Source organism: Excalfactoria chinensis, chromosome 3 (genome assembly GCF_039878825.1).
Source record: "Excalfactoria chinensis isolate bCotChi1 chromosome 3, bCotChi1.hap2, whole genome shotgun sequence".
NCBI classification, from domain to species: domain Eukaryota; kingdom Metazoa; phylum Chordata; class Aves; order Galliformes; family Phasianidae; genus Excalfactoria; species Excalfactoria chinensis.
The window spans coordinates 4,301,067-4,313,167 of record NC_092827.1 but is presented as its reverse complement, the minus strand read 5'-3'; the positions used below and the strand labels follow the sequence as shown (position 1 = coordinate 4,313,167).

At 42.9% G+C, this 12,101-nt stretch overlaps 1 protein-coding gene across 19 annotated transcripts in view; it reads left to right on the top strand.

The window, feature by feature from the left end:
• HMBOX1 (homeobox containing 1) overlaps positions 1-12,101 on the top strand; it is a 120,146-nt gene that overhangs the window by 71,367 nt on the left and 36,678 nt on the right. For all 19 annotated transcript variants that reach the window (XM_072333824.1, XM_072333820.1, XM_072333827.1 and 16 more), the window contains one exon: positions 3,750-3,903. In XM_072333824.1, coding sequence (XP_072189925.1) covers positions 3,750-3,903 — 154 coding nt within the window. The remainder of the gene's footprint in view (positions 1-3,749; positions 3,904-12,101) is intronic.

The following is a 12,101-nucleotide window of genomic DNA, read 5'->3' as shown; positions in this document are numbered from 1 at the left end:
TTAAAAACTTCTCAACTTCTTAATCAGTGTTTTCCTGGTATGAGTAATGTCAAACTTAATAGCGTAGCTGCGAACTCCAATGTATTAGTGACTGTAATTTCTTCTGGAAGCAGCTGCCAATTAGGGTGAAAGGCAGTTTTTTGTTGAGGGGAAGAAGTCAATGCTAAATACTAGTGTTTGAAAGGACTTTAAACCAATTAGTAGGGATACTTTCCATTTAGATATGGAGCTTTTTGGACAGGCACCACGTCTCTTGTGTTTTGTAGAGGGCCGCAAGCATTTTGGCAGCAGATAAATAATATACGTTGCAGAAGCCAGCGTATGAGTGCATTGAGTCCTATAATGTCCTGATTATTTTTTTTAGAGCCCCTGGCTTTTAAATAAGTGAGTACTTCTTTTTCATGCTGATAGTTAGCTTGATTAGTTTGGCTGGCACTGAGCAACATGGAAGGTTTGTTATGGAGCAACTTGAGCATTTCTTTTGCCTCTGTGCTCTGTAACCTGAAGCTATGTCCTAGAAATGATGTGTTGGAGTTGCAGGTGGTTACGGACTGCCTCCAGTTAGCCTTGGTGCTTTATTTCAGCTAGTCCTCAAGGCAGCTGTGGTCACCTTGTGCTTTTCCTCCCTGAGCAGAGGGGAAAAAGAAAGGTAGTTATTACTAGGATGTAACATCTCTTGTGTTACTGCCATAGTAGTAGCTCTTCTTCAGCTGTATCAGAAAAACATATGAAAAGAAACTAAGCAGCCAAACACCCAACCAAAGCAACAGAGGCTGGATATCCGATGAGATTCATACTCGAAACGTATTGTTGGTGATTTACTGTTTTACAGAGCTTCAACAGTCCTGCTCTGATCCTTTCCAGCCAAGCAGTGAGCCCTGTAAGGAACGTTTTGGTGTGCAGGCTGCTGATTCAAATCTAGCTTGGCTCAGGAGTAACTGGAAGGTGTTTATTATGTGCTCTCAGGTCAGTCTGGCTAAAAATGAAGCATGGCATCTCCTCTTATCAGTGTAATACATGGTAGGTACTTGTTGCAGAGACTTGCTGGTAAATGATTTCTTGGAGCTAGGAGATGCCCTGAGGCTGGCTCCAGCCGTTCTGTGCCTCACCCTCGTACTGCAGGGCCTCTGTGAGAGATGGGATGTGGATCAGCAATTGCATGTGATGCTTTTAAGAGCAGTTCTCTTTCTTCAGAGTAGTGTTTGGGACATGCCGAGAGAAGGAAGGCCTTTGTCATGAGAAGCTTTCAGTACAGAGGTAGCTCTGTGTTGTTGCAAAAAGTGCTCAGTGTTGGCAAGTAGTGAGATGGCACTTTTCCTTTTTCTCCCTGAGAGGAGTTCTTCCCAGATGATGATTCACCTCTACAGCACTTACAGGTTCTTGCTTTTGGACGCGTATACCAAGACAGAAATTTCATACATTTACTCTGCTTGTTCTGCAGAGAAGCTTCTCTTCTTAGAAGCTGTTTGAGGAGCTTGTAAAAAGAATCTGAAATGGCAGCTGGGATGGGAAATAAGTTGTAAAGAAGTGAAGCTGGTCTGAGAGAAGATTGCAGTGAAGCTTTGGAACAGCAGAATAAATGGGATCCCAAAGTGCTCTCTTAATTACAGGAGATGAAACAAAGCTCAAGTTGCCATATCAAATACAGGAGCAGTGCACATATCCACCACATATCCATCCATATTCACTCTCACAGACCCCATCTTGTGCCTCTGCATGCATTCAGGTGCTTCTGTCTTCCTTTGTGTGCAAAAACAGGGGTTGTATACTTGCTTGCACTGCACACCATGCTTCTCCCATATCAGCAGCTGATACTGATGTTACCCCGTAGAAAAGAGTAATGAGTAAATTGATAGGAAGGCTACTAAACAAAAAAAAAAAATGTAAATAAAAATTCAGTAAGTGAATGTGGCGGCAGCAGGAGGAAATTTATGCTTTAAATGCTGATGTTTTTTTCAGCCTTTGTCTGCAAGATTTGATATAATTACTCTGCATCACTGGTATTTCCATATTCCCCCTTTTTCTTGAGAACACACAGATTAAATCCTTAGGTGGGGACAATACGTTGCTAAGACAGTGCTGGGAAAGCTAATTCCTGGTCCCATCCTCCCCAGATTCTTTTAAATAAATGAATAAAATTTATGTTTTAATTGTGGAGAAGTATCTAAAGCCTGGAAACCTGATACTGTGATACTGACCCAGACCTCAATTCATGCAAAGATTAGAGAGCAGATAAGGAACTCTCCTTGCAACGGCCTCCAAAAGAACTGGCAACATAGGAAACATTTCATGTGTCAATAAAAGGAAGTAATTGGGAATTGGCAAGAATCGCTGTCGTTGCACACACAAGGCAGAGGTGGTGGGGTTCACTTCCTCTAGACTTCTCCTGGGGACAGTCTGTAAATGTTCCTGGGCTCTGCTCCCTCTGCCAGTAAGGAAAATACTCACTGGGCATTTCTGCAAAGCAGCACGGCCAAATGCAGGAGTAGCTCATTCCTTGGTTTTTACTGGAGGAATTTGCTTATTGGTTAAACTGTAAGTTCCCTTAACCCCTACAAACGAAATGAGCAGTGTTGTTTTACTAACACAGGATGGGTTTGTGATTAAATCCCAACCATTCTGAGCAATCTGTGGACCCAGAAGCCTCTCCTGTCCCTGCGCTGCTTTTACATGCATGCAGTAGCATACTCCTCGTGTGAGCAGTGCCACGTGTTACTCTTGAAGGGGGAAATAAACCACCAGGCTGTTAGAATGCATGAAATCCAGTTGTGCTCAGGGTGCTTGTGGGGTATGGGTGATGATCTAGCTTTTCATATGAGAAATACATATATATATGTCAATATTCCACATCATAACATCATGTGCAAACAACATTACAAAACCATGACACCGTGTAAAAGCAGCTGTTTCTTCCTTCCCTCCAGGGGTAGCTGCTGAGCACAAGTCCCTCAGAGCATCCCCTGTTTCACGTTGAAATGCCCCTCACCCAGGTCTATATGAAAGATTGGCCTCCCAGTGTTTTGCTTTATCTTGATTTATTAACTGAGAGGCTGTTGTGGAGGGATTCGGGTAAGTTTCAAAGGGCTTTCCTGAAGGCACTGTGCCAGGTCCCATCTCCCTCTTGATGTTTTCCAGCTCAAGCTTCTTGAAAGGAGAAATATATCCATAGATGGGGGACTGAAGAGGAAAGATGTGATGTTAATCTGCTTTCAGTGGCTTTTTTCAGTCAGCCTGGCCCTCAGGAGCCCGTGTTTGCCGAGGTCACTGTATGCTTTTATCTGTGGAGCTATTTCAAGTATTTACTTGGCTCTTCAGCCACATCAAAATACCTTTGGGTATAAGCTTACACTGTGCTTTCTGAGACTGCTGTACAATTAATTATTTCCCCTTTTGTGGCCAAAATGGTAGCAACGCAGCCTAAATAAAGGTCATGTGGGGCACAGCTCCTCCCTGCTTTGTGACACTTGATGAAGACAAGACGGCATTTCCAAAGTGGCTTCAGCAAAGGCAACAAGCTCAGTTATGTCGTCCTTAGGTTTTTGTGGTCATCTGGTATTTCTCTGGCTTGGAGGCTTGGAATGGGAACTCTAACTGGCTTTGTATGTCTTTAAGGTGTCTTTTTTTGATGATGCTTTACTGTTTAGTTTGAATGGTTTCACCATCTGTCTTGTCTTTTTTTCCACGAGCAGGAGTGAGGAAATGGGCGTGATTTTTAGTCCACTAGGAAACGCGGTGTTTATTATCCCTAGGGGCTACATTAAGCATGCGACCTGCTCCCATCCCAATAGAAGAGCCAGAATGGAGACAGACGCCTCCCCCAGTCACAGCTACCTCTGGGACCTTCAGACTACGGCGAGGCAGTCGGTTCACATGGAGAAAGGAATGCCTGGCGGTTATGGAAAGGTATGTCATTTTGGGGTTCTGGAGAGGGGGCACTTAAAGCCAATGTGAGGATCCTTTTTTCCTGCTAGCTTTGTTTTCATGGATGTACTTTAGTACCACATATACCAATAAGCGTTAACTGTGTAATTCCACGTGGTAGAGCAGGAGGAGCTATTTCAGCCCATCTGTTGTTGTTAAAATGAACACTGGACACTATTGTATTTTGTAGCTGCTAAGGAGTCTTTTCCATTGCTCAGTCTGAGAGCATTGGTGTTCATTCAGCTTGTCCTTTTCTTTCGCAGAAACCTTCCCATCCAGTCTAATCCTGACTCTCACTTGGTGGAGTTCTGCACACTTTTTGTACCCTACGTTTCTCCTTCCCTCTTTTCTGGTTTATTCTCTTAACGTTTCAAGTTACTTTATATTTGATGCTGGCATTTCAGCAGCACTGTAATTGTACAGGATGCAGAACTTTGCCTTAACAAGCAATATATCTCCTATCCAAAAAGGCTCTTACAACCTTTTTACGTGAGCTGGGAACAGTACAGAGCAAAGTAGATCTTTCAAATACATATGCAGAGTGGTAGGTGATCATTAGAGCTCCCTACTCTTCACTCCTGCAGAGAAGAAGCACTCTCTGAGCCTGGTCTCCTTGCTGCCTCTGTGCTTTTCCCTTCCCTTTCCTTACAGTAATCTCTCTTTTATGGGTAACATCATACAATAATGAAGGTCTGGTGAACTCAAGCATGGTTTAGAGATGAATGCTTAATTCTGATAAAGGTTAAATGGCTGGGAGGAGTTTTCTTCTCTCCAGGAGCATAAGGAACCCCCTTTCCATGAAATTACTAGATGATGTTCTTTACACACTACATCTCTACACACTACATTACTACACCCTAGTTTGCAAATCCATTGAATCCTTGGTCATTGAGCTTTTAGGATGTGCTTTTGCCATTTCTCTACTGCTACTCCTTCCTCTTATTTGCTTGAGGGCCTTTGGAATCGATTCGAAGCAGGAGAGTGTCTGCATCTGCCTTGCCTAATACCAAAATACTGAGTTGAACGTGTGTGGGTGAGGCTGCAGGCCGTCAAAGCAGCTTTGCAGGGCTGAGACCAGTAACTGTTTCCATATTCTGTGCTGGCACTGTACTGCACAGCTTTGGCTGAATATCTCACCAAAGGAATAATGTAAACATTTAAAATCTATTCTGCTTTGCCGGACCCATCCAGTGTAATGTAATAGCACAGGGTTTGCATTTACCTGGCGTGTCCCCCTCTGCATAGAATGATGTGCAGTGTGGGAACAACATCTGGTACTTCAAAATGCTTGTATGACTCCTGACTGCTGTGTGAAGGATTACAGAAATGTTACAGCTCTGTGTACCTTTAGGACCTTGCCGTCTTCTTCTTGACTTGCGTGTGAAATATTTGATTGCTTTGAGGTAGAATTAAAGCTATCTTGGCCATGGGTGTATTCCTGCCTACTACTATTTGCTGTTTGTGTTATGCTAATGCCTTAGGATCCCTTACTCTAGGTGCTGTGGAATCACAGAGCAGGAGGAGATAGTTATGCAAGTTCTTTCCTCCTCCACATCTCTCCTAAATCCAGTCTCTGCTGTGACACTCTTGAAGTCAGATGAGCTGCCGTGGTTTGGCGTGCATCTGTCAGAAAGGTTTCCTTTTGTATACTGAGGGAAGCAAGTCAGCAATGACATTGGAAACCATCAAGTACTGTATGCAGATATGTAATCACCTGATCTAATTTCTCATTACTCTCTTTCTTCTTTTAGCCACTCTTGGTTTTGTTTGGTGTCTTGTTTTGTGCTCTGTAAGATCTCTACTGCAGGGGTTAATTAAATGGAGACTTCTGCCATGTTCCCTTCATCCAGGCTTTAAAAGTAATTTGCAGAACCCTTGTTAGGTCACTCCAAACACTGAATTTCCCAACCCTGTGTATGGGTACTGGAAAGCATGGCCTAGAGTTGTACCTAAAGGCAAGAATACAGTAAAGACAAGCTGTGGTAAAAGCTTTGTGTGGCAGTAAAACAAAGGCAAGTTTGGGATATGGTTGTTTATCTGTTAGATGGTCATCTGCCTAGTTGAGCTGTAAAGATGTTTTGTGTGACAAGTTTGAAATGATGGGAAAAAAACACTCACATGGGAGCCCTATGAAGAGGCTGACTAACTTCACTTCCAAGTCACTAAAGTCCTCCAGGCTCTTCAGAAATATGGCTCAAAGCACCAGCCAGCACGAGGGTAACCAGACTCCAGCTGTCTTGCCCAAGCAGATCAGGTTTGCTTGGTGCTGTAGGGTCAGGAATCATCATTTGGCCCACAAGCCAGTGTTTGGCACTGAGTGTGGACTGGGGCCATTCAGCTGGTAATTTGCATTTTCCTCTAAAGGATTAAGTTTTGACTGGGAGCAAAGGCGGCTTACTTACTTTAATGGACTATATTCCTTAATTAAATGCATGTTTCATTGTGCTGCATTTGCATGTCCTGCAGCATCTTAATGCGCTGTTGGTGCATGCAAGGATTTAGGCACCTAGTTCTGAGCTTCTTTTTTGGGTATCTCAGTAAATTGTTTGTTCATCTGGGCTTTCTGGCAAGTCAGCAATGAGAAGTAGGGATCCAGAAGGCAATTCCATCACACTGACGCAGCTCATGAAGGATATGTGCATCTTTCTCTCTAGCTGCAAGAGAGGTCTCTTCAGTGATTTATTTAAATGCCTAACAAGAAGAGGGCTGAATCTCGACATTAATTGGAACTGTTGTGTAAGTGATGCAAAGCTACTTTTTCTTTGTACGCTTTTGAAATGTTGCTGTGAAGCAGCAAAACGGGCTTTTGGTGAGGATCAAAGTCTTGGGCTGCTGTGTGAGTTAATTGTGGCCTGTGCTATCGACTTGGAGTTGGTTGGTATGAAATGCAGGTGCTAAAAGTCAGCGTTTCAAAGCTGAGAGCACTTCAAGGAGAGAATCTGAATTTGATTGTAAAAATGAGAAGTGCTCCCCAGCCAAAAACGCACAGAACCAGTCAGGATTTGTCCCATGTACTGAGTGAGAAAGACGAGGACTTTTTAACGTGCAAATCTACAATAACTCCAATACAGTTAATTATATCACATTGGCAGCTATATCGTAATTAAGATTACAGTCAGGCCAGCATGTATACTGAAATATCTGATGTGCATAAGTGTCTTTTGTGGGGTACGTGTATTAAAGACACTAATTGGTTTACACTGGATTTCCAGAATAGTGCTTGCGGTCTCTGTAATTCAATTCTCTGATCTTTACGGCTCTTTTGGAAGTTCTCCCAGGGTAGTTTATTACTCGCTGGGCTTTCATTTTGGACAATACATCCAGAAGGTCTTGTTCTCTCTCTCTCTCTCTGTCTTTTTGTTGTGTGTGTGTTTTTTTTCCCCCTCAAATATTGCTCCGAGTATTTATGTTCTGAAGGTGAAGAGGAGCAATAGTTCCAGAAAGTAAAGTTCTATATTTAACTTCAGACTAGGTGTGGTTCAGACAACTGCAGTGCAAGCTCCCTCTCACTGCTGTGCCAGTGATATCAACCTTGACCTGTTCTCTTCTTGAGCCTCCTACTCATGAAATATGCTGAGTTTTGTGAGCGGTGATGTTGTCGTGTGGCTTCACCTTCCTTTGGGAATAGAGCTGAGACTTCAGCAGTCCTTTCTGTTCAAACCTGAGGTTAAACTTGAAAGTCTGTTTCTGGTTCAGTTTCGTGTTGTTCTGCATTACATCTTGTCCGAAAGATTTTCTTTTCCTCTGCTTTACCTCTTTTCAACCCCCCTCGTTAGATCTATGAAATTGAAAATCCCCTTTGGGCTTTTTTTCTTCGTTTAACGAAGCTGTGTCATCTTGTCTGTCTTTTTGCTTTCAGTTGTTTGTGCTTCTCTAATCGTGTATTGCAGCTGAAGTTCATCTTTTCTTTCAGGCAGATTGTTACTGAAGAACGATCTAAGATCAGCAGCAGGATCGATGGCAATGCACCCGTTTTTAGGCACTCTTGTTAAGCACCACTAAAGACTGATGGGATGGAGGGCATGAATATTGTTTTTTGGTGTTGTTGTTGTTTTTTTTAAGTATATGCTTTATCCAAAACTTAAAATAACTGTAAATCATTCTCTAGACAACATGAATAATCCAGTAGTTGAGGTATTTCCGTTTATCTAGAAAGGAGAGGCTTATCTTTCTGGTTGAAGGTTATTTGCCTTGATTGTGTGTTTTTTAATTGTAACACTCACTTTGCTCTTAAAGCATCCTTTGGTAAAGATATATTTGCATTAAAGGCAGTCAGATGATATTGATACCTATTATCCCCATTTCATAGATGGCAAAATGCAGTCAGGTGCTTCACTTGACTTTGTGATCCAAGGCAGCTTTATTCACAAGAGATACGAGTTTAGATTTCCTAAGATACTGAGGGTATGGTTTCGTGATATAGCTGAGCTGAATCAGTTTGTCACCATCTCATCCTTTAGGTGTTATCCTGTCTCATCACCCTTCTCAATTCCTCCTCCTCAGTTTCCTTGCTCCTGCCATCCTGCCTTGTGCCCGATGTGTTTCTTGTTGGATGGAAATACCTGCCAATTCGGCTTGGTTCAGCAAGAAACTCTGCATTTTTGTGAATTAATTCAGCTTGCTGTGCAATGCAAGTATGCCAGAACTGGTCCAGGGCAAGTGACATGTATGCATGACTGAGAGCGCCGGGAAGGGAAGGCTTAGCAAAAGCAAACTTACAAAAGTTCTTTGTAAGAGATTCTTTTTGTTTGCATGCCTGTTTTGTCTTACGGTTTGACTTAGATGAGTTCCTGCTTCAGCTAGGAGCACGGTCATGCTGGCAGTTGCACTGGCAACTAAAGGTGTGTCCTTTGATTTTTGCTGTCCATCCTCCTAAAGAAGCAACTTCTGCAGCGGTCCCAGCGAGCCGGCAGAGCCCTGTGCATGGTTCTGGCTCTGAGTGATATCAGCTCTGACATGCGCTATTAGAAATTCTTCCGATTGTGAAAGCACTATTACTGCAGCTCTCCTGAGCGCCGGGGCTTCCACAGCTTCCCTGGGGAAAATGAGAGCTCTATTAGCTCCTGAAATTCAGTTAGGAAATTTTCTTAGTTAATTTCATCCCATTACTCTTAGTTATGTCTTCTAGCAGAACCTTAATACCAGCCCCATAGGGGATCTAAGTTTCCTGTGCGAGGCTTTGGAGGAGATGTAAGTTTTGGATTCATTGTGTTTCTCCCTCTTCAAGCTGACAACAGAGCAGGAAGTAATGTCTTTTGGTCTCTTCCATTAGGCTTGTATATTGTTAGAAACAGAACATCAGTTTCTCATCAATGTAACAGCATCCATCACTGGGCTTGGAAATTCTGCTTGCTCTTCTTGGGCTTTTCTGAGCCAGTGGTGAGAGGTGGGGAGTGCTGAGAGTTATGTGTTGCCGCATGCATGACCCTTGGATATCACTGAACTTGCCTGTGACTCAGTGATCTCGACTATAAAACACCTACTGCCCATTTGGGAGACCGAGCCAAACCAAAGGAGGAGCCAGGAGCTCAAAGCCCATAACCTCCAGCTTAAGCCATTTGTTAGGTGTTAGGCAAAACTTCCTAGCTTTATGGATGATTGAGCACTGATGTTACCTATAAAAACTGTGGAATTTTTCTCTGGAACAAATTAGCTAAAACCTTTTTCTGATATACTTGATCTCAGTGCGGAGGGAAATGCTGGATGACTTCTTCACAGTACTTTCCATTTCTTTCCAAAGTGTTTGTTAATAAGGAAGTCGCAGTGGGAGCATTAACTGCATTAAGTCCTCTGAGATCTAAGGAAGGAATTCTGTTCTTTTTAGGATCTGTTCATACCTGTTTAGTGCTTTGGGATCCATTGGTACAGACACTTCTGCAAAGGCATTCGGTGAATTTCACTTGACAACTTAGACACAGGCAACATCATTTTGTTGTCTGAAAGTTCAAGTGGTTCAACTCAGGGTCATTGCTGTATGTCTTCATAAAATGCAAGAGCAGCCATTTTCTGCTTGCTACACAGTCAGTATTTCTTATTTTGCATTAGATCAAGCTACATTCCCTCTTAGATATGCATAATATGCAAGCTTCCTATTTTAATCAGCTGTAAGCAAATCCCGGTTGTGTGGCAGATAGCACACAGCAAAATGTAGTACCAGGATATCTGTCCAAAGTGCTCACCAGGCGCTGCTGTCTGGAAGGATCCGGCAGCAAATGAGTTACTTTTCTTCAGGGAGCTCAGGTGCTTTTTGTATCTTTGTTCTCTCTCTTTTTACTATTAAAAAGAGAGATCTGCGGGAGGGGCAATTCCTTGCAGCAGACTCCAGATATTTTCATTTGTTTTATTTATTTATTTTGCCAAGGTCAAAATAACTGAAATCAACATTTGCAAAGGGAGCCTTGTCAGTCTGACCTGTAACAGCACTATCTCTTGTGGCAAGCTTCAGTATTATGTCTCCTGCTCATGAAGGTGGAAAGCAGGGTTTCATCCTAAGTTATACTGTTGTCTTCTCATAGAATCATGGCAGTTCTCATGCAACTGGCACCAGAGATCTCTGTTTGTACCCAAATGCTTTGAGTGAAGATGTCCAGAGGTATGGTTGATATTTATCATGCTGGCTAATGTCATTTTTGCTGGCTCTGATAGCACCAGTGTATCAGAGGATCTCTGAGGTCTCTTAACATGTTGTTTTTGAAAGCATCGATTGGCTCCTTCTGGGGCAACTTCAGAGTGCACCTCTGGATTCTTAACAGGTGCAGCACCCAGCTGTTTGTTTTGCACTTGCATTGATTTCATGTGACCAGTTTGTGTCAGGGCATTGCGTCGGTAGGGGTGGCGTACAAACAACCTCAATTCAACCTGAATTGCTTCTGGGAAAGCATGAGTATGTGATAGAATGTTTGACGATCACTGAATGATGGGCTGCTTAAATCGGCCCAGGTCAGACTCATTAAAGAGCAGCCATGTTGTCCTTGTGCAGCTTTTCCAGCTCTATCTTTTCCCTCTGGCACAAGAGGTCCCTGTACTGCACCTAACAGTGTGGGCTGTCTCAACTGAAGCTTAGAGGCTCAGCAATAACACAGGTGGTGATAATGATAGTGTTTGTCATTCTCTCTTACCTTCCTCTCTGGTCAGTGGCTAATTCACATGTGGCTACAACTCATATAGCTGTGGACAAAAGCTCCTTTATCCTGATTTTTCTAAATATCCTGCTGTTGCAGCTGTGGGCATTCTTATTATTCACATAAATATGTAATAATTCCTTCTAAGTCCTGCAGAGGTCTTTGGGGTACCTTGGGAGAGCTAATTATACCTAGTTTAATTCTATATGCTAAAATGTGTTTAAAAAGTTGGAGATCCCTTTTGCCCAAGTATCTGTGAAAGAATAAAAACATGGCATTTACCTTCCCATGATCATTCATCTTATACGCTATTGTCAATGTACTACTTACCTCCTTCCTGAGCTAAATGAAATGAATCTTTCTCTTGACTGTTCTCAAATGAGAAGTCTTTGTATTTGCCTCTAGTAACGTGTATTACCACTCTGCTCTGGACCAGTTCTGTTTTTGCTGGACAACCTGCTCTCAATGACCCTGCTTAAGCAGCAAGGTAGATCAGTTGACCTCCAGAGGTGTCTTCCAACCTCAACAACTCTGAGCTCCCGTGATTCTGCATTTTAATTTTTAGCTGTCTGGGTGAGGTGAGAAGGGCCGGAGCAGCACGGATTACCATATTTCCAAAGTGATGTTACCACTGATTGGAAAATGGAAACACAACCCCTGTTTTTAAAGAGGGGAGACCCAGGGAACTACAGACCAGTCAGTCTCACCTATCTGCCTAGCAACATCGCTGAGCAGATCTACCTGGAGACTATGCTAAGACATACGATACACTGAGAGGTGATTGGTGACAGCCAGCGTGGCTTTCACTAAGGGCAGATCATGCCTGAAAAATGTGGGGGTCTTTTGTAATGGATTATAGGTCTGGTTTATAAAGGAAGAACAACTGACAACATCTACCTGGGCTTGTGCAAAGCATTTGATACTGTCTTGAACAACATCCTTGTCTCGTAATTGAAGAGATTTGTGTGTGATGGATGGACCACTTAGTGGATAAAGAGCTGGTTTGGCCGGTCACACCCAGAGAGTTGTGGTTATTGTTGCAGTGTCCAAGTGAAGACC